The sequence below is a fragment of the Strix uralensis genome, chromosome 5, assembly GCF_047716275.1.
Source record: "Strix uralensis isolate ZFMK-TIS-50842 chromosome 5, bStrUra1, whole genome shotgun sequence".
NCBI lineage: Eukaryota > Metazoa > Chordata > Aves > Strigiformes > Strigidae > Strix > Strix uralensis.
In genome coordinates this window covers 87626582-87648393 of record NC_133976.1, presented here as the reverse complement: position 1 = coordinate 87648393, position 21812 = coordinate 87626582, and the positions used below count along the sequence as shown (strand labels likewise).

At 40.6% G+C, this 21812-nt stretch overlaps 2 protein-coding genes across 2 annotated transcripts in view; one reads left to right on the top strand and one right to left on the bottom strand.

The window, feature by feature from the left end:
- SMC1B (structural maintenance of chromosomes 1B) overlaps window positions 1–3283 on the bottom strand; it is a 33205-nt gene extending 29922 nt beyond the window's left edge. Inside the window, exons 1-3 of the mRNA XM_074869526.1 lie at window positions 3175–3283; window positions 1299–1487; window positions 670–782 (exon numbers count right to left, since the gene is read on the bottom strand). Of these exons, the coding sequence (XP_074725627.1) occupies window positions 670–782; window positions 1299–1487; window positions 3175–3283 (411 nt within the window). The remainder of the gene's footprint in view (window positions 1–669; window positions 783–1298; window positions 1488–3174) is intronic.
- Window positions 3284–3584: 301 nt separating this feature from the next.
- On the top strand, window positions 3585–20839 carry RIBC2 (RIB43A domain with coiled-coils 2). Its single transcript, XM_074869525.1, has 7 exons — window positions 3585–3701; window positions 7933–8014; window positions 9524–9868; window positions 10521–10639; window positions 16847–17074; window positions 19629–19795; window positions 20758–20839. Exons 1-7 carry the CDS (start codon window positions 3585–3587, stop codon window positions 20837–20839), a joined length of 1140 nt encoding a protein of 379 aa, XP_074725626.1.
- Window positions 20840–21812: the final 973 nt, after the last annotated feature.

The following is a 21812-nucleotide window of genomic DNA, read 5'->3' as shown; positions in this document are numbered from 1 at the left end:
GAAGGAGTTACTGTTTTCAGTCAAGTGTAGGAAATAAGATTTGTGATTTTTAATCTGTTTGTATAGTAGGCAAATGCCTCATCATAGAAACTATTATCGCAGTAAGAATCCATATAGAGGCTTTCTATAAAAGGGAAAAAAAATCAGTTCCTTGGGAATTTTCTTCAGCAACTGCAAGGAAGACAATCCTGTGAAATATATTGATCTTAAGTACCTGGCATCCCTGACCTATATCATTAAATATATGTGAACTAGTAACCCAGTAGGATTCTCAATCCCCCAGTCTTAACAAAAAAGATCCTGTAAGTTTTCATGCATCTTGACTAATAGGAGTGTTTCAAGATGAAATCATCTTTTCCTATTTATAACACTCCTAGAATTTAATACACTAAACATTTATAGAGACCCACATTTTTTTATACACTCTGAATAACACAAGTACTCAATTTCTTCCAGAGCAGCTTCTTTCTTACTAGTGTACTCATACACACACAAAGCCCATTATTTCCATTTTGCAGTCTCATAATTCTTGGCTGAAGTCAGGAAAAAAATGAATTGGCTTGAAATTAGGTAAGGGTGCCCTCTTTCCTGTTAAATAGATAACAGTATACTCCTTTAAAATAATCTCAGAAGCTTTTATTTTCTTTATGAAGTACCTTAAATGCTCACCTGAAAAATAAGACAATTCCTAGCTTTGACAAGTATGCCTATTTTTTCAAGCTCAGATATGTAAGTAGATCGGCTGACAGAATTATCATTGAAAAGATATTCAGAACAACTACCTGAAGGAGGAAAGAAAAAAAAAATGACTATAAAATGGCTACAACACAAAATCCAGAGGAAAACAACTAAACTAGTGGAACAATTTAACTGAGCAATTTCCTCAAAGAAGAAAATAGATTTCAATTACTCCCTTGGTCATTTCAATAATTTTTTCTGTAAGAAAATTCTAGTTGCATACTTCCAAATGGTATTGACAGATGTTTAAGTGCTCGTGCCTGCAGCAAGGTGTCAGACCTCATTTTCTAGAGCCTACACCATCTACATATTCCAACTGAGTATCTACAAATCTAAGTATGGAGCAAAGTACATATATTAATCACTTGTTTAATTTTTTAACTTTGCCCCAGTATGTTTTTTTATGCTACTGAAGGACTCTTAAGAACTACTGCCATACTCATGGGCTTAATCCACTGAAATACTAAAGAATAGGAGGCATCGGAAATCCAAAGTTGAAGATTCTCCAATTTTTACACCTCTGTCAACAGAAAGTACATGCAACAGAACCTACTACCTACCACGGATAACTCTTGTAAATGTTTTTTCTTCCCCATCTTCTTCACAATACACTATCTTCACACTAGCTGTAGAAGAAACTGGTTTTCCAACGTGTGCTCCATGAATAAGTTCTCGAACACTTTTAACTCGCAAATTAGATATCTTTTCACATATCACAAAACTAATGGCATCCATTATGTTAGATTTTCCTTGAAAAAAAGATAATTTTAAAAAATTGCTTTGACAAGGCAAAAATGAAAGGAGGTATTTGATTAACAATTGAAAAATATACATAATTGTAAAAGTCTTTATTAATTCTATTTCTAATTCTCTGTTTCATTGAGGCAAACATATTGCACATAATAAATAAATTTCTAAGATGTAACACACTAGCAGCAGATAATAAGCCTGTCCATCACAAAAATGATTTTTTATTTGTTCGGCCTCATTGCACAAATTTGTCTTACACAGGCACCTCTAGAGGAAATTACTTAAACTGAGCGGGCAGCATCCTTACTTGGTAATTTCCTTCAGAGAATGCAGTCAGTGAGCTTTGCTGCATAAACACTCTATCACATAACTAGAACTGTTCCACTAGAACTCCAGTGTTCCAAAGGACACCAGTACTTTCCAGATCTGTTCCCCACAACAACAAAGTTCTCTGATCACATTTCTTGGACAAAAATTCTCCTTACTGAATCCTCTTGTTGGTTTTCCCCTTTAGACTTCAGCATTCGTGTTGACAGTTTAAATATTTTTTCCCTTCAACCTTGATAGTTTCGCAATATTTTGACTTATTCTCCAAAATATCATAAAAGGAAGATTACGGGCGGGAAAGTAGATAAATAAAAAACTCAACTCAGAGATTACACAATATTTACAATTTTTCTCCCTGGATTAATTTATAAAATGTATTCAGATTTAACTGCAAGAGTACCTGGAAAAAGTATCCATAATTTTGAGACTTTCCAATATGGAACAGTAGGGACAGGATGATAAAGAATGTGATTATAATGCTAAATAATAATTACTTACATTCATAGATACCACTTAAATTAGATAAGTGAAAAAAACAACAGGATCTAAAGATCTGAATCATAAACTCAATCATTAACAGACTGGGGAAACTAAGACCAAATGCTCAGCCTGTCCTTGTGGCTCTTTGTCAGGACAACCCCCACCTCCTATCCTATTGTTCTCTGGCAAATAAAAGATAAAATCCCATTTGGTGAATGGAGCTTTCAGAAGTAGTGAATCAAATTTTTAAAAGTTCCAGCACCCACAGGATAATAGCGTGGAGTCACATGTACAAACCAAGGCTCTTGTGGGCTAAACTACAAAGCAGCTACCATCTTGCAAAGGTACTATCTCTTTCTGGGAGGCATTTACTCATATGGCAAAGACTACAGACTCAAATCAAGAAGCAGTTTTCCAGAGCTACAGTTTACAACCCAGAGTATTAAAATAAAACCATCTTTATGTGACCTTAGTAAGCTGAACTACAAACTGGTGTGGCAAAAGCAAGGTGTGCTGTTTGTAAACCACTCATTCTACAAGGGCTGGGAAGTGTAGACCACTAGAAATGGAAATTCCTTCAGCCACCCCACCTCTGTCCTTCCATGCTGGAAACGCCTATACTTTCAGTTTAAGAAAGCAATGGCAAATCAGGAGCCTCCAAAACTCCATAAATCAGGTGCACCTGAAGAGATTTGAAGCACCAAGCTCTGCAACTCCTCAACAGGCCAGTTATCACCACCCTCCTCCATTTTGTGCAGCCAGGAAGGCCCAGCCCTAAACCTGCACCTGCCCCGCAAAGTCCCCTAAATTGAAAACTCAACCCTGAGAGGTCCAGCGGAGGAGCAGGGCCGCCAGCTGCCCGCCCCCCAGCCCCGCTACCTGATCCATTGGGCCCGATGATGCAGTTGAACCTCATGAAGGGGCCGATCACCTGCTGCCCCCGCCACGACTTGAAATCCTGCATCACCAGCAGCTTCAGGTAGCCCATCCCTACGGCAGTGGGCAAGCAGGAACCGAGGCCGTTAGCCCGCCAACTCCCCACCCCCGCGGCTTAAATATTCAGCGGATATATTTTACTAGTTCGCCTGCCCGGGGTGGGAAGACCCGCTCGGCCCTCAGCCTCGCCCGCCCTCAGGCACGCGGAGGGGGCGTGGCAAAGCGGCGCGGGGGGCGTGGCAAGCGGCACGGGGGGCGTGGCTCCCGTTGCCATCGCGACCCGGTGTGTTGCTCGGCTGAGCGGAGGCCCGTTCCCGGCCGCGCTCCGCTCCCGGTTTCGTCCTCTCGACGCCATGAGCGGGCTGGGGCTGCAGCCAGACCCGCAGGAGGCTGCCGCCCTGGAGCGGCGGCGGCAGCGGGAGCGGCAGCGGCAGAACCGCATCTTCAACGCGCGGCTCCGCACCATAGGGGTGAGGGCGCGGCCCCAGCCCTCCGCCGGCGCGGCCCAGCGGGGAGGGATGGCGCCGTGCTCTGAGGAGGACGGTCTAAAGCGGGGGGGAGTCCTAGGGCAGGCCGGAGGAGGGGGCAGCCACGCCGGCCTGGGCGGGGGGGGGAGCAGCCCGGCTGAGGGAAAGGGCGGGAAGCGGCTGCCCCAGCGGCCGCCGGGAGCGCGCGCACGCTCAGCGCCTCATCAGGGTCTGCCAGCACCTGTGGTTCCAGGTAGGGGGGTAAAACGGGGAGGAAAAGCCCTGCTGGGTCTTTTAAAGGGCTGAGGCGGTTTGAAAAAAGTTGCTGGTGAAAGCGAGTTGATACTCTCTAGGCATCGTCAACAGTTATTTTTGGCAGCTGTTGCTGGGGGGTGTGAGTGGGGTTGTGTGAGAGAGTCTGAGGGGGGCTTGTGTCTCACTGCTGTAGGGTTCAAGGGCAAGATTTTATTTTTCCATAACAGGATTGAAAGTTCAAGCCTTGTGCTCAAGTATCTGTGTAGGAGTTAATGTAGTACACTTTACTGTTATAGAATCATTGAACCCCAGAATGGTTTGGGTTGGAAGGGACCTTAAAGATCATCCAGTCCCACCCCCTGCCATGGGCAGGGACACCTTCCACTAGCCCAGGTTGCCCAAAGCCCCGTCCAACCTGGCCTTGAACCCTTCCAGGGAGGGGGCAGCCACAGCTTCTCTGGGCAACCTGTGCCAGGGCCTCACCACCCTCACAGGGAACAATTTCTTCCTCATGTCTCATCTAAATCTCCCCTCTTTTCAGTTTAAAACCATGACCCCTTGTCCTATCCCTACCCCCTTGATCAAGAGTCCCTCCCCCCTTTCCTGTAGCCCCTTTCAGTCCTGGGAGGTCGCTCTAAGGTCTCCCCGGAGCCTTCTCTTCTCCAGCTGAACCCCCCAACTCTCTCAGCCTGTCCTCACAGGGTGGTGCTCCAGCCCCCCGAGCATCCTCGTGGCCTCCTCTGGCCCCGCTCGAGCAGGTCCGTGTCCTTCTGCTGTTGGTGCCCCCAGAGCTGGACCCAGCACTGCAGGAGGGTCTCTCAGAGCGGAGCAGAGGGGGGAATCCCCCCCTCGCCCTGCTGCCCACACTGCTCTGGGTGCAGCCCAGCACACGGGTGGCTTTCTGGGCTGCCAGCACACATTGCTGGCTCACAGGCAGTTTTTCACCCACTTTACCCCACTTGACTTTGGGATAAGCCAGAAACTTGCAAAGTCAGCTCACACAATGTGGCATAAACGAGTGTTTTTTACCTCTCTGCTGTGAGAGATTTATTGCTGAAAGGGATCCTGCAATTGATCCCTATTTTGCTTCAGGCAAAATAAGACAGATCCATCAGGCCATGTTTACGTATATGGAATTAACTGATGTGCCTGATTTTTCCTGGAGTGGATGTCAGCATGTGAACATCCTTCAGGCTGTGAAGGTCTGTGGGGATGATAGCTTCATTCTGGTGGGTTTTCTCTAGAGTTATCTATGCAGTTTGCACCCTGAATGATAGGAAATTATGTTGTATTTTATACCTATTTAAATTTTGGATGCAGTAGTTCATTTAATCTTCCTGTAATGTGTCCAAAGGCCCGTGTTAAGATTCTGTGTGTGCGCATGGAGGTGAAGTAAGTTTAAATTTGGCTTGGAAAGTATTTTGATTGCTCTATGCTGATGCATGTATCATGTACAAGAGCTGTAGCATTAACTAGCATAGAACCAAATTTGGAATTGGTGAAAATAAGTCCAATCTGTTTACTTCACTGGACTGGTAGAACTGCAGCAGATGTCAATTTGATCCATCTTGTCCCAGATAACATGTCTCAAGTCAGTGGAAGGATATCTTCACTGTATCTCTGACAGTGCTTTGGGTTTATTCTTGTCACTTATGCAAGAGTCCTCATAGTTGCAAAGGAAAGTATCAGTTCCCACGAAGAGGTCAGGTTGTCCACCTGATACAGCATCCTGACACATATAGTAGCTGACAACATACTTAAGCGGAAGGGGCTAATAACCTTTTTTTAACAGATGTAGAATGGCTGTTGTAAGATAGATCAAACTTCTTCATCAGGAAACATATAATTTCTCTGTAAGATGTTTTTTTTTCCAGCCTTAAAAATGAAATGTAAACCATAAATTCTCAGCGAATGAAATAGCTGAGAATGAAATGGCCCATCTTGGTGTACTTTATTGAGCAATACTGAAGTATACCTTTGGAAAGTCTTTCCCAAATACTTCTGTGTTACTAACTTATCACACAGGTTTTGGTAGATCCATTTACGTGAGACAAACATCTAAAATGAAGGAGAGCCCATGAGAGGAATTTTGTAAATATTTTGATTAACATCATTCAAGGTACATTATTCATTGGCTGAACAATGACTTGCTGACAGAAGGGGCTGTTCTTGTGCTTTGAAGTTAGGCCAAGTCCAAAGCATGAAGAGTCAACAAATCTGTACAGAGATATACTATATCAGTATTTCTGATGTGGCTTTAGATTCTTTGCTTTCTCTCTCACCAGTTTAGCTGAGTGGCTGTCTGACAAAATTTTAAAAAATCAAGGCGATATTTGACTTAGACACCACAAATCCTTAAGCAGGGATCGAGTAGTTTAAAAACATGGACATAATATATTGACTGGAAAGCAGAATGACAACTGAGATTTTAATTTTTTTTCTTGATTATGACTAGTTTTATTTATTACTTTGACTTCTGTATCTGATCCCTTATCTGAGTAAGGAAAAGCAAGATACCACTCTCTTCACAGATTTAGGAATTTATCCTCAGCAAATCACTCATTTCCCAAAAGAGTTCAGATGAGTAGTCCACATGAAAAATTACTTTCCATTTATATAAGAACTATTATACATAAATACCAGTAGATTAGAAATTAGCTGCTTCAAACTGTTCATGGTAAGGGATTTGTTATTTTAACGCTTGAAAGTTAAACCTGTAGCTTTCTGTGACTAGGAGTGGTTGTATTCTTCTCAAGTGACAGCTGGGAGAGAGCTGATAGCGTAACTGAATTTGCACACACAAGTCAATATATTGATTTACCTGCATGATTGCCAGAAACTGTTTAATGAAGTTGTATTGAATTTCTCTTAACAGTGTTTGCTATCATTATATTGAAAGCTTGGTTTCCCAAATGAGACCTCTGAGTGAGTTCACATTTAATGTCCACGACACCATTGGGTCTGGACAATGATACCCTGTAGAATTCTTTATGGTTTCACCCTTGCTTACAGATCTCCCTCTTTGCCTGATTGGTGTAGTCGTATTATATAGTCATTTACAGCATTAACAGAGTGTATTTTCAGCCGTGATCTGTTTAGGTCTTTCTGTCTTGATCTGAACAGTTTTTAGGCAAAGACTATCAAAATAATTTACCGGATACCTGAAGAATTGTCATCGCTTTTTTGACAGATCTTTTAAAAACATTAAATGACTTGATCAGTAAAAAAAACAAACAAAAAAGAAGAAATAAAATCCAGGTTTCTACCTATTAGTTTGCCACCTCCTGTTAATAAACATAGGACCTGATTCTTTTGCCTAGAATTAGGTGGCTGCAACCGTTTGATGATGTGCCTTAGGGTATAATGCTTTGCTCAGGTACCACTCTCCAGGGATGTGAATATTCTCATTGTAGATGTCTGCGTGTATCTTAGATGGCACCTGATATTGCATTCTGGCAACTACGTGAATCCCATTCTGTCAGATAAGACTGGAAAATTTCTTTCCTATCCCTGTTATTTCTTCAATATACTTTCAGTGAATCTTTTTTTTTTTTTTCAAATCTGAATTATTACAGCATCCTGTCATCTTGACTGTCAAAATATTTACCTGCTTTATAAATGAAAGCAGAACAAAAAGTGAAAGTAAAAATGCAAGCTGCTGTAATAGGGAAAACGTATTCTGTGTAATGCAGCTTAAAATGTTTATATTTCTAGCTCTATATATCATGTAAATGTGCTGTTTTGTTCTGATTCGGTGCAAGAATATACCTACCATTATTAAAGCAAAGAAAGGAGAATATCGCTGTTTCTGGATTTGCTTTCTATGTTACCTATGTTAAATAGTCATATGTATATATTCTGTTGGTAGTGGGTTTATATCTATCTTGTATACCTGTGAATCAATGTAGCTTGACAATACCTGGTTTTAGTCATTCAAACACAGTATCTCTTAAAGGGCTGCTTTTTTTCATTTTAATAGGTTGATAAAGATGCCTTGGATACCCAGGTCAAGGACAGGAAAATTCAAGAAGCAGCTGAAAAAGCACGAAATGAAGAACTTGGTATGTTCATAGAGACTATGGTATTTCTGTGAAGAGTTAAATGTAATTTAAATGTTCTCTTTCCTGCTTGTTTTTTCCCTTCATGTACTTCAAACTGCCATATTTATTTCCAAATGAAGCCTATCTCCTTGAATCTTGCTGTATAGCTCTATCTGTGTAAGTATATCAGTCAGGATATATAAGCACAATCGTAGGCTTTTCTCTAAATTCAGGTGTACAAATGGAATACTGTACTGTGTAGCCCTATTTATGTTCATACTTTTGCAGTGGTACAGTGTGTGTTTTCCTCTGCATCTTAAGATTTATATTGATGTGATTAAGAAATGGTATACATTTCTTAATAGGCCAGAATTTGCAGTGTTTTAATAAATGTTGATAAATAGCATTGTTTAGAAACCTGAAGATATGGGAGCATGTTAAAAAAATTTAATACTGTTCTTTTCAGAGTAGTAGTGGCAAATTTGTTTGACTGCTTTCTTGTAGAGTAAGTCCATGTTCTGTCTGGCCATTCTTCAAGAGGATACATAGATTCTACAGAATCCTCTATAGATTATTATTGCTGGGAGCATGAGTCATGTACAACAGGGCTGTAAGTTGGAGCCATTGCTGAATGGAACACGTAACCACACAAATATTTCATCTGTGGTCCCCTGACCTCAAAACCCTTTGTGGCCCTCTGTGTTTGGAAAGCTTTCCTGTGCTGTCATGTGAAAAGGTCCCACGGACTGAGCTCTCTGTGGGTTTCAAGAAGAGTTAGAACGGAACTGCCAACTTTCATGCTGTGCTTCTGTGGCTGCTTGGGATTTTCCTGGCAGAATACCTGTCAGACTGACTCCTCGCAAACTGCCAGAAGCAATGTGTAGTCTGGCTACAGAGGAAATGATCTTTTCTTGCGAATTACATTTAAATGGCTGAAATGGCTAGTTTTGGGTGGGGTGTTTTTGTTGTTTGCTTGTTTTTCTTTAAAACTAAATCAGTTACAGCATTTTGATTAAATGGGCAAGAGCTGTTAAGCTCTTCAAAAACTGTTAATGCCAGGCAATTATTTTAGTGCTATGGTTAGAAAAATCATGTGAACTATGAAACAACTGTCCATTCTTTCATTTAGAGCTCCATTTTTGTTTGTTTCTTAATAAGCAACTTAATAAGCAACTTAAGGTATTTCAGTTGTAACTAAGAGTAGATGGAAGACTTAGTATACAGTACATTTGATGTCTTACTGCACGTTTTAATCAAATGAAACCTCATAGTTCTAGAAGTATTTATTATTGTCTTTGTTTCTCATGCATATATTTCATTGTAACAATAAGAGAATTCATATCTAAAAACCTGATAAATATGACTAACATTAGAGAGTTTGCTGAGCTGGTACTTACAGATCAAATACTCTTTCCTAATGTATAGAAGTTTGAAGACTTATGTTCTGTTTATTCCTCTTCAAAATTTTATTTTCCATCTTATATGTGCACTTCTAAGAGTTGTATTTTCGTTGTGTTCATTTTTCTCTAGCTAATGAAATGAAGAAAAATGACAAGATCATGTGTATGTTAGAACAACAGCAGAAAAATTCTATCAGAAACATAAATAAGGCTATCAGTGAATTTCAGAAGAATTTTCAGAAGCCAGAAACAAGACGTGAATTTGACCTGTCTGATCCAGAAGCCCTAAAGAAGGATAGACCTGCTCGACTTTCAGATGACGATCCTCAGTGTACTGTATCTGGCTTGCAGAAATTTATGGGTGAAGACTTAAACTATAATCAGAGGATGAAATTTCAAAAGGAGCAGTTAAGAGAGTGGTCTCTTCAGCAACAGAGAGACTGGAAGAATGCATTAGCTGACCAAAAATTTGCAGGTAACAAAAGAAGATAGTAAGGTTTTAATCTGCTTTTTCTGAAATTCTGAGGTATCTGACAAAACTATGGTATAGCCCATTGTGTCAGTTTGACATAGCAGTATTTTAGAATGTTCAGTATTTAACACTTAGAAATACTGCAGCAGATTTTACTTTACAAGCTCTAATGTCTTCAATATCTCACTTAAGAAACATATATTTAATAGCATGTGATGACTGTAATATTACCTAGGTTTCATTTCTGGTTTACACCTCAAATGAATTATCAGAGCATTCTGAAAAACTGTGTTTTGCATGCTAGATTGTATGTTTTCAGACCAAATTGTCCACTCTTTATGGTTCTAGAGCACAAAAAACAGTGCTGAATTTTCTTTTCTACCTTGTCATGAAACATTTTTTTCTTCAGTACTTAACATACTTTTTCATTTTAACTTTGTCTAACTGTTAAGACAAGATGGATTCCATAATAAACTGCTTTCATGAGTCACCTGAAATTCCAAGATGGAGAAAGCTTCAGTGGTAGGATTTGGAAACAGTTATGTAATTCAGCTTACTGTATCTAGCTGCTCTGTCTGTCTGTCTCTCTGTCTTCTAGTGGCTTACTCTATATTGTCCATGAATACTGACTAAATTCCATTTTAATCTAATTTAGATGATCTTTATGACAAGAATAGGATTGAACTTGACCAAAAGATTATGGAGCAACAACGAAGAGAAGAAGAAAACAGGCGTGCTGTTTGTGCAGCTACTAAAGATTTCAATAGAGCCCAGGTACATTAGTATTGGATTGGTTGGTTTGTTTTTTAAAAAAGTGGAGACACAGGAGAAAAATAAGATGCACAACAGTACAATGAGTAATGATGTTTTCACACAGGTTTCTTAGCAGGTAACTTCCAAGGTTGTTTCAGTAATTGGAAGATAGAATTTATTCACTTTGTCCTCTCCAAGGATCTGGCTATCCTCTGTCTAGTTACCCTCGGTCAAAATTCTCCCTCCTGGTTCTCAGCTTGCTGACTGGAGGGCAGCAGCAACTCCCCAGCATCTCGGGGATGTTTAGTCTGTACATGGGTACAGCAAAAGCCTCCCATGCTTCCTTCTGCTTTTATATCAGTTGCCAGATAATCTCAGCTGTGTCTGCCTGCTTTTCTTTTTGCTTCTGTGGAAACATTACTACCAGTACCTTTTTGTCTTTATGGCTTATGTTTTTTCCCCACAACCACTGTTTTTGTCTCCTGGTTGTTTACCAAGCATACTTTGGAACCTACTGAAACATGACACGAACCTTTATCTGTCTGTCTTAGTGCCATTATCTGTCATGATCCAGTTCTTTATCTTCCTGCACAGATTTTTTTCTCCCATTCAGCTTATATGTACAGCTCAAAGGGCTATAGTTTGGTTAAACTATATTTGGTGTGACTTAGCTTTAAATTTATTTAGTCACATCAAAATAAGCCACCTTAAAATCACCTACATCAAGTATGGTATCTTTTGGTTTAAGTGTATAAGTGTGCAAGTCTTTGTGTAAGTGTTGCTTGAGCCTTTCAGGGCCCATTTGGCATAAAATTTTGTTTATAGATAGCCCAAGGTAATTATAAAGGCTTTTGCTGCTTGAAGTCATGGCTGCTGAGCAGTATTTTATATGAAGAGCCACAAAAGTACCCCAAGTGGCTGGTGTGCTTAGGGTAGCGGTAGTATCCCAGATAACTGTTGTCTTACTAATTGATTCCATGTAAATATTCCTGAATTTGTGATGGGGTTTGGGGATGGAGCGGGAGGTTTGTGTGTGGTGTGGTTTTTAATGTTTGGGCATATACATTTTACTCGACTGGTGTGTATATTAAATATATAAAAAAGTCTTGCTCTTTGTTGCCCCAACTTCCATTACCATGCCCTTATGTTAGAAAAAACAGTGTCCTCTTAGTTCTTACTGTCCCTTCTGTGTTGTACAGATTGCAGCTCTCTTTCTGTTTTTATTTTTTTAAACCATGATGCTGTTTTCAGCTTTCCCTTCTTTTTTTTTTGCTGAATAGTTGAGAAAAGCTCTTTTTCCCTGGAATGATGTACTGGCATAGTTGCTGCTTTTCTTTATTAAACATCAAGCCAGAGGTGTCAGGTTGCCAGGCCTTTCCGTGATGTTGTCTTTAAGAGAAAGCTATGTTACAGAGGGATTTTCTATCCATCTTCCCAAGAGAGAAAACTAGGCATTCAGCGTGAGAATGAACTTCACAGAAGAAATCTCTGTAGCTAAATGGATTGAACAGGGGTCTCCGGCATTTTCAGCAATCTGAGTAGCTGGTTTGAAGACCTTAATGTCTTGAGGGTGCTGTCTTGCACTGTGTTTTGGTCTCCACACATCTGCTCTACCTGTTGGTGGCTGCCAAAGGAGGAACTCTTTTTTTCCTGTTCCCTAAGTTTCATTCATTTTTTTTCTCTGCCATATCTCTTCTAGTCAATCTAATGATCGTGAAGCTTCAGGATGTGTTAGATCATTTCTCAAATCCAAAAGAAAATGAACTCTTGTCTAGAATGAATGACTGCTAGATCTGCCTGGGAGGAGTGAATGCACAGGCTGGGGTGGCAGTAAAGGAAGGGAGAAAGCAAACCCACCCTTTCTAAGGCAACCCTCAGTTATTGTAATTTAGATAAAGTTTAATATGGGAATGCATCTTCAGAGAGGAAGAAATCTCCTGGAATTTGTATTTGGATCAGTCACTGTCTCTGTGGCCATCATCTGTAGTCCTTACAGTTGCCAGTATCTTTAGGGGATGTAAAGAACAAAATTTTTTTTTTTCTTTAAAAAAACCCAACCAAACCCAAATGAAAAACTGACGTAAAAAACAGCAAGTCATTTACTCCAGGAGAAGCATGTTTTGGTCAGTCTGCTAGTCAATTAGTAAAGAATCCGAGCAGAGACTGAAGGGAGGCATCTCAGTTCTTCACAGCTGTTGCTGCCTCCCGTGACAGTGGTTCAGCTTCCTCCACTTACCATAATACCACTGCCAATGACATTATTGCTGATAAGCTTATTGCTAATTGTTCTTTTTGTTCTTCTGGAGTTAATTAGCAGGGCAATGAATTGATGACATTTGGTACCATATTTCCCCATGGTGAAGGATCCTGTACTGTAAACATTTTAAGTGTGTGTAGTGTCTAGGAAATTAATGCTGTCTTTCCTCTCAAATTTTCTCTCACCTTACGTGTTAACCAGGGACACCAATATTGCTTTTATCCTTGGAATAAGAGAAGACTTCTACTACCTTAAACTGTCAGTTATGCCTGCTGAAATCATTTGTACATAAGTAGTAATCATTTTAATGTGGCAAGTTGGGTAACAGAAATGAAAGCTACCCAGAGTCCTGACTAAAATACTTACTTTTTACTTCTTTTGATGTGGTTGTGATTCCATAGCAGAATCTTACTGTTGCAGAAAGAGGATCCTCACTAAGGATAATCACACTTGGGAATCCAGTTTAGCAGTACAGCAATAGATACACTGACTGTGGTCTTGAAATCAGAAAGAGTCTTCTAGCTTTATATAGCACAGGACTTGAATCCTTTCCAAGACACTTTGTAGGTAATACTAAGAAAATGAGAGGATGTGATTACAGAGGCTCTTTAATTTAATGACCTCCTATTTATAGACTTGTTAACAATCTTACAGACCTTCTGTAGTTGCAATTTATTCCCGGGCGTGCTACAACAGCTTGATAGTTTTCCTGATGATGTTGTTATCATGGTCATGTGATGGCATTATTCTGGTTCCATTCCGAGCCAGCAGCCACTTCAGAGAAAGAGCTGTTCAGGCTTTGAGTAAATGATGTATTTGCATTAACTGTGGAGCCTTTTTTTTTTTCACCTGAAATGAAATATTTGAGTGCCTAAATGTAGAAGAAGAATGGTAACTTTTTATCATTCTTTGAAGTGTGCTGTGCAAATATGTCTTATGACTTACATCCTATTCTTGATATTCAATGTGTAGAATCATCAATATTTCAACATTTTTGCCACGTTTTCAGGCATGAGGAAACATAGTGCACGTACTGATTTTTAACAGACCTTGCTATGCAGAAGTTCCTAGCTTGAATGTGCTGGATGTGCAATTCTTTGAGAGGAGTATCTGTATAATACAGACAAAGGAATTGTATTTACTGTACAGATTAATGATATTTCTTTCCCAATCTCCTAAGACCCTGGATAGGTCACCCTGGTCATCTGTGAGCTCTCTGACTTAGTGATAAGGACTTCAGCTGTGCATTCCTTTATTGGCAGCAGTTAGTTCCTCATACACTCAAAATTGGTGTTAGTCTAAGCACGTGAAGCCCTGGCCTCGTAATGCTTCTATGTGCATTTATTCTTTTGCTTTATAAGTTGACTCAACAGCAAAAAGAAGCATTTAGTAGTAGGGAAGATAGGTAACGTTGGATCACAAATCAAAATAAATGAAGGCGTGTGTATTTGTGCACCTGTTTTGTTTTCTTTTTTCATGCTACACCAATGAATTATGTATTATTTGGGATTTGACTTGATAGATTAAATCTGATGCGTTTTCTAAGTTTAAAATCTTTCTTTTGCGCTGTCATTACTCATTGCATAGTAGTGCTACATGTATGGCTATGCGTAGAGCTGGGACTTTCCTCCAGCAAGATTCCCAGGCAGCTCAGAAATTTTAGGCTCTCCCTCTTACTCAGAAGATTAGGGTGACAAGGTCTAAGTGCCTTTTGTGGATCTGTTGCTAGATCACAGAATGACATTAATAAAGTGATCTAAATAACAATTACACATTTTAAGTTTCAATAATTCTTCATCATAAGCCAGTAATTATGTGAGGCCCACCCAAAATGACTGTTAAATGTGATTTACTCTCAAGCATTTTCAGAAGTGAAAGTATTTGCTCAATTCATAATATTAATAAGCTAAAATACATACGCAGATACTGTGGTTCAGTGTCCCAAACGTATCAGATGACTGAAAAACTTTGGTTTGTTTTCTTTTTTCTGGGGAATTATAACGTCATAGTTCCTCTCAAGTTATTATTGACTCTTCTGGAGGGGAAAAAAAACTTCAGGGAACGCATTTTGGATTAAAAACCATTGCTTTAAACTTCTGGTAAAAATTGTAGTCACTGACTTAAGTGAGATGAAAATGTGACTTTTAGTTTCCAGCGTATTATTGAGTGTTCTGATGGCAGAGCTGGTAATGACTAGATCGGAAGTTGCTGTTTTGCCTCTTTAAATTTCATTTGCTTGAGTTTTTCAATTTGTTTAAAAGTAGACGTTTCTTTTCTTGCTCTAGAGTATATGTTCCTATTAGATGGCTGGTAAGTATTTTTAAATAGAAGATTTTCTGCATCATCTAAGTTGAATTGTGGCTAATTTATAATTCTAAAAAAAAATGACTTTATCTTTTATTAGTTTGTTTGCACATCATGTAACTCTGTTATTTTAATGAAAACCACGAGGCTGTTTTCAGCCATGGAATATATTAATCTAGAATAGTATTACTTGTTATTTCCTCTTCTGTCTGATCCCCCAATGGGTTGTAGTCCATGTTTGCTTGGAGGAAATAGAAGTTGCTCTTTGACAGTCTCCAGGCCTGATGCTTGGGAGAACTACTGTAATCCAAACTCGGTCCCTAAATAGAAATGTAGAGATAATCCCAGGTTAGCAGCCTCCTCTGGTGGCACGGGTCGCTGCGCTGACTGAGTTAGGATTCTTCTCCATAACATTTGCAAAGGAACGGGTTCTCACACGCGTGTCTAGAGAGTCCTGTCATTCTCAGTTGTTTCTATCTTCTAGTTGCTCTGCCTACTAATTTTCAATTTCACCTTATGTACCACAGAAGGCTGTTTTATCTGCTGTGACTTTCTTGATGCTTAACCTTTCATTTTTCACTTGTCCTCATCCACTTTATAAATGTGTGTGTGCCAACCAGAGAACTACTAATAGGCAAGAAAAGCACAGAGCTGTTCTACTTAACTTGGAAAGTGAGTATTCTCAAGCCAGTGATTTTTTTTTTGACCAGAACATGAGCCAATCCTGGACAAACTGGAGAGCTGGGTATCCACTGGGCTGTTGCAGTCAAGATACAGGCGTAAAGCACCGTATGCAAGAGGCTGGTCTGGCAACCTGTGTGCTTTGTGCTCTAGCAGGAGGGAGATAACCTGTCCTCTGTCCAGAGGGAAGCTGGCACCATGCGTTCTTCCAGATGACTTAGTTTACACATTACAGGAAATGGATGAGACATAGCATTATTATTCTACTTTGAATTAGTTTCTTTAGTCTAATTCTTCTTTGGAAGGTAATAACTTCAAAGTAAAATCATCATATTTGCTTTCTGGAGTTTTGTAAGGGGAAAATTACCTCTGGATAGGAAACTATGACCTTATACTGGACGTTAGGAACAGTAATTTCCACAGGAAATGCATATTATGCTTTCTAATACTACAGATATATTCACATAATATGATTGAAGTTTGCGTTTTGTATCAGCAAAGGGAACAGATTCAAGGCTGCATCTTCAGGCTTAACAGGCATCTCCTGTCTGTTTGCTTATCTGAAGGCTTAATCACACTCTCCATGTAGATTTACTAGGTAATATATATCAAGGCTGGTGATTCAAGATTGTAAATTTTTATCATAAATTTCTTCCATGTTGTGTCTGGCCTCCAAATATCAACTGGTGTTTGCTTGTGGATAAACGTGAATGTATTTTTTACGTAATTCTGGCTTTTCTTACATAACAAAATTATTTTTCCCCGAATTACTTGCTGTATGTGATCTGACAACGTTAAAGAAATGTATACTACTAGATTTTTGATCTTAGCCAATAGGACCGTGATCACAGTATTCATATGTGATGCTGTTGACAACTGTATGCAAGCTGGAAGGAAATCTGTTGTGATGTGCTAACTTTGTTGCATCTCTTATTTAATATTTTCTCATGGCAAAACTATCAGTTCTCTCCTTTCATTGAATTTAGGCTGCTGAACTAGCTGAGAGAAGGAAGTTGGAAAAGGATCAAAAAATGAAAGATGACATGGATGAAATTTCCAGCCTCCTTCAAGGAGATTTACTTTCTGAAAACCCTGAACAAGCAGTCAGTTCCTTTGGTAGACATCGTGTGATCCCCGATCGATGGAAGGGGATGAATCGGGATCAGCTGATGGCAATCCGTTACTCTCAACAGCAACAAGTTCTGGAGAAACTGGTATTTCAGCTTATGAGCATATTCTGTATTCCTGGTTATAATAATCTTATAGACAATGTTTGTAGAAGAAAGTGTTCTTGTTTGCCCTGCACATCCCACTGTAAGACTCTGTTTTCCATTGATCTGTGTTCTACCCAAACGTTCATCAGTCCAACTGAACAGTGTCTCTGAAGCAGCTGAGAAGTGCCGTGGAGCAGCAGGAGTTGTGGTGAATGGAGTTAAATCCAGTTGGCGGCCGGTCACGAGTGGTGTCCCCCAGGGCTCGGTTTTGGGGCCACTCCTGTTTAACATCTTTATTGATGATCTAGACGAGGGCATCGAGTGCACCCTCAGTAAGTTTGCAGATGACACCAAGTTGGGTGGGAGTGTTGATCTGCTCGAGGGTAGGGAGGCTCTGCAGAGAGACCTGGACAGGCTGGAGCGATGGGCTAAGGCCAAATGGAGGAGTTTCAATAAGGCCAAATGCCGGGTGCTGCACTTCGGCCACAACAACCCCCAGCAGCGCTACAGGCTTGGGGAGGAGTGGCTGGAGAGCTGCCAGTCAGAGAGGGACCTGGGGGTGTTGATTGACAGCCGGCTGAACATGAGCCAGCAGTGTGCCCAGGTGGTCAAGAAGGCCAATGACATCCTGGCTTGTATCAGCAATAGCATGGCCAGCAGGGACAGGGAAGGGATCTTACCCCTGGCACTGGTGAGGCCACACCTCGATGACTGGGTTCAGTTTTGGGCCCCTCACTCCAAAAAGGCCATTGAATGAGTCGAGCGTGTCCAGAGAAGGGCAACGAAGCTGGTGCAGGGTCTGGAGCACAGGTCTGATGGGGAGCGGCTGAGGGAACTGGGGGGGTTTAGTCTGGAGAAGAGGAGGCTGAGGGGAGACCTCATGGCCCTCTACAACTCCCTGAAAGGAGGGTGCAGAGAGGGGGGATGAGTCTCTTGAGCCAAGGAACAAGCACCAGGACAAGAGGGAATGGCCTCAAGCTGCGCCAGGGCAGGGTCAGACTGGCTCTTAGGAAGTATTTCTTTGCAGAAGGGGTTGTTGGGCGTTGGAATGGGCTGCCCAGGGCAGGGGGGGAGTCCCCATCCCTGGAGGGGTTGAAGAGTCGGGTTGAGCCAGCGCTGAGGGATCTGGTGGAGTTGAGAACGGTCAGTGTGAGGTTCATGGTTGGACTGGAGGAGCTTCAAGGTCTTTTCCAACCGAGATGATTCTGTGATGATTCTGTGATTCTGAGTGGGCTGGATCCTGGGGTGGGGCTGGGAGGAAGGTTGCTCTGGAGCCCAGGGCCAAGGGGCCTGGGGGATCCTGGGGCATGGTTCGTGGTGGCTCAGCTGAGGAGCAGGGTCCTACAGAGCCTGAGCCCCAGGCTTCATGGTACAGTTCAGGGCTTGAGACTGCCCGAGCTGCCTGTGAGCAATGAGCAGGAGTGGGCTGCTCCATGGGGAAGGAGACCCAGGAGCAGAGGGGCAGAGCAGGGCAGGCTGGAGCAGGGTTCTCCTGCTCAGGGGTACCCAAGCAAGACAAACAGAGCGGGTCCAGTGATCCTGCTCATGCATATTCCATAGCCTTAAAGAATGCACCAGAATTGCCTTTCTACCATCCCACACAACTATGAGGCATGCTCGGGGGTAGAATTACAACAGAAAAACTAAATATTGCTGGTAATTGCTGCTCTGAAGGTGTATGGAAGCAGGCAGGCAATATAAGAAATCCACCCATTCTATGCAGTGACGAGTGTACAGGCCTAGGTGTTGTGAAGTAGGAAGCTACTTACCTCATTCAGTGCAGAGGCTGGATTCATAATAGCTAAGAAACTTTTCAATTTTATTTTTTGATCCCAACAATACCATATGCTGCACTATATCTTATCTACTGCTGCTATTAAAGCTGAAGATAGAATTGTCATTTTCCTGTCTCTCTTCTGACCCTAAAGTGAACCCATTCAAGCAGAAAATGAGCCCCACCAAGAAGAGTGAGGGTTTTTTGCAGGCCTGGTTTCTTGAATCAGTTCAATGTGATGTCAGACGAGAAGTGAGGAAGCTATAGTGTAACAGGGGCAGAGGAAAAAGCAGTTTGGGTCTACTCATCTGGTGTTGGTGGCTCAGTTATTACACTGAGTTAGCCGTATCACAAGCCATAGTGCTGTCTGCTAATTTCTGACCTCAAGAATTTACAACTCTTGCTAACAAGAACTTTAAAAAAAAATTTTAAAAATCTGTCTCGCTGCACTGGGTTTTTAGAGAGCTAATACGTGAAATAGTCATCTACTCATTAACTTCTTTCTGCCAGGCAGCAGATCCTAATTTTCTTACCTTGTGCAGAGGTGGGAGTCTGTCTTGCTCCCTGGAAAAGGCTAGCTTTCTCATCTGTAGCATCTTCTGCCTCACGCATGGGCTCCTACCTAGTCTGGAAGTGCTTCCTTTTCCTCCCTATTTGGCTACTGCTAGTGTTTGGTAAAGACGAGCAAGTTTGTCTGGATGAATTTACCCATCAGACTTTATATAGGTTATTTCATCTTTGAACAAAGAGAAACGGAAGCATTTTATTTCACTCCTGTAGAGACTAAAAGAGGAAGAACACCGAAGAGATGCTGAGTGGGACAGGCAGAGTATACAGGCTGCGAGAGCGCAGTTGGTTTTGGAGCGACATCAGCAACGCCAGAGTCGGGAACGGCGGCGAGCTTTAGATAACGTAAATGCAGAGCTGTCTCATGAGCAGAAAGCAAAGTAAGTGCCAGAAGAGTTTTCTTCTTTTCAAATAAAACTCTTTGCCATTAACACAATAGCTTGGCTTTCAAAGAGCTTTTTCACTTCTTTGTTAATTTTTTAATATACTTGTTACCAGTTCGTAGTTCTAAAAAACCCTAAAAATTTGGGTTAAATGTGTTTTTCAGTACTATTTAAACATAAAAGAGTAGGTTATGGTTGTTACTGACTTATAGGTATGAATTAGTAGCTGGAATTCTTAAGTGTTCCACTGACAACAGTTTATATAGATAGCAAAAAGGAGAATAAATACAATTAAATATGCAGAAAATTATATTATGAGGTATAAAGCAGCACATGTTTATTTAATTTACCTTAGTTTTATGAAACAAAAAAGGATGGGTATTGGTAGAAATACCAGTTCCTGATAGCTCAGGGTTAAGCTAATGGCACAAATGGGGCTTTTCTGTTATGTGTGACAAAACTAGATGATTCTTTAGCTAACCACTGGACATGCGGTGATGGGCAGGTCTTGTGTCTGCTCTGATGGGAAAGGAGGAAGTTAATATGTGAAGGGGAAAAAAAAATTAAACCAAGCAATTTGGTGTTTTATTCTTCCACTCTTTTTTTTTCTTCTTTTTTTCATCATGCATGCATACATACATTTAGCAAAAGAATTCTCAGTACCTAATGCTTTCCTATTTTGAAAGCAAAAATTCAGAATTGTGTTAGTTTAGTTTTTCACTGTGAGATTTTTGGAAGGTTATTTTAGAGTCAAAAAAAAAGAAGTTTGCTATATTGAGACGTGGCATACATTTGGGAGGAAATGATCTAGTTATATTAAATTCCATTTCTAATAATTCAGAGTTTTGTGAGCATTTATGAGTGTTTATGCCTTGCATCTTCTTTAGGTTTCTCAACTTACTTCTATATTATCATGAGAAAAACATTTACTAACTGCATTTTTTTTAATTTATTGATAGGAACATTTATCTTAGAGAGGAAGCATATTCAAATTTTCCAACGGGCCAGTATTATGCACAGTTTAATACAACCAGTCGATGATGTTCTGCATAAATCAACCTGAAGTACATAGAAGTATGTAGACATATTAAAATTTTTAATTGGGCAATCTCATGTTTCATTATTTTTATCTGTTCTCTACCCTGTTCAAACAGTGCACTCAAACTATAGGACAGTCTGCTAGGCCATGTCTGTTCTAAGAGGAATACATTGTAATGATTTTTAAACTTGATTGTTTTTCTGAAAAGTACTAGTAGATTCAGTAGTAGGTTGTTTGACTGTTGTGTTTCAGGCTTAACTGTAATATTTACATCATTCATGACTTTAGAAATGAATTTCTGGAAAGGAGTCACAATTTAAAATATAATGCTACTTTCTGCAACTTGGTCAGAGGGGAATGCTGACTGACAAAGATCACAAGTGATGCGCACTTCACAGATTCTGGGGGAGGGAAGAAGGATGACCTAGGCGGAAAGTTTTGGGTTGGTTTGTTTGTGGTTTGTTTGGTTTGGTGTTTGTGTTGTTTTGTTTTTGTTTTTAAAAAAAAGGCAAAAAAAGCAGCCAGACACAAAAGCGAGCAAAGATCAAGAAATGGACAAGTTGGTCAGAAAATACTGGTTTTATTTCCTGAATAATAGGAAAAAGAAGAGAAGATCTCCACAGTTACCAAGGTGATTCTAGCATTGAGGCATGACACAGAAACAGAATGTGTGTTATAGTAAGTGGAGGGAAGCATTCCTACATACACCATCACTCATTAGAAATAACAGAAAATTTAAGGGCAGCGTGCCTCTGAAGGAGAGTGTAGGGAGAGTTTACAGATGTGATGGAAGATGGGGGAAAAAACAGGCATCAAACAGAATCAAGGAGAAAAATCTCAGCTTGTGCAGGGTGACTCAGGGAAACAATTTGCTTCCTGCCTTTATGGTTACAGAATTGACTTGGCAATGGAAGAACCAGTCAGTGGTATTTGAAAAATGGGCAAGTGAAACACATGGGAAGAAAATACGGAGAA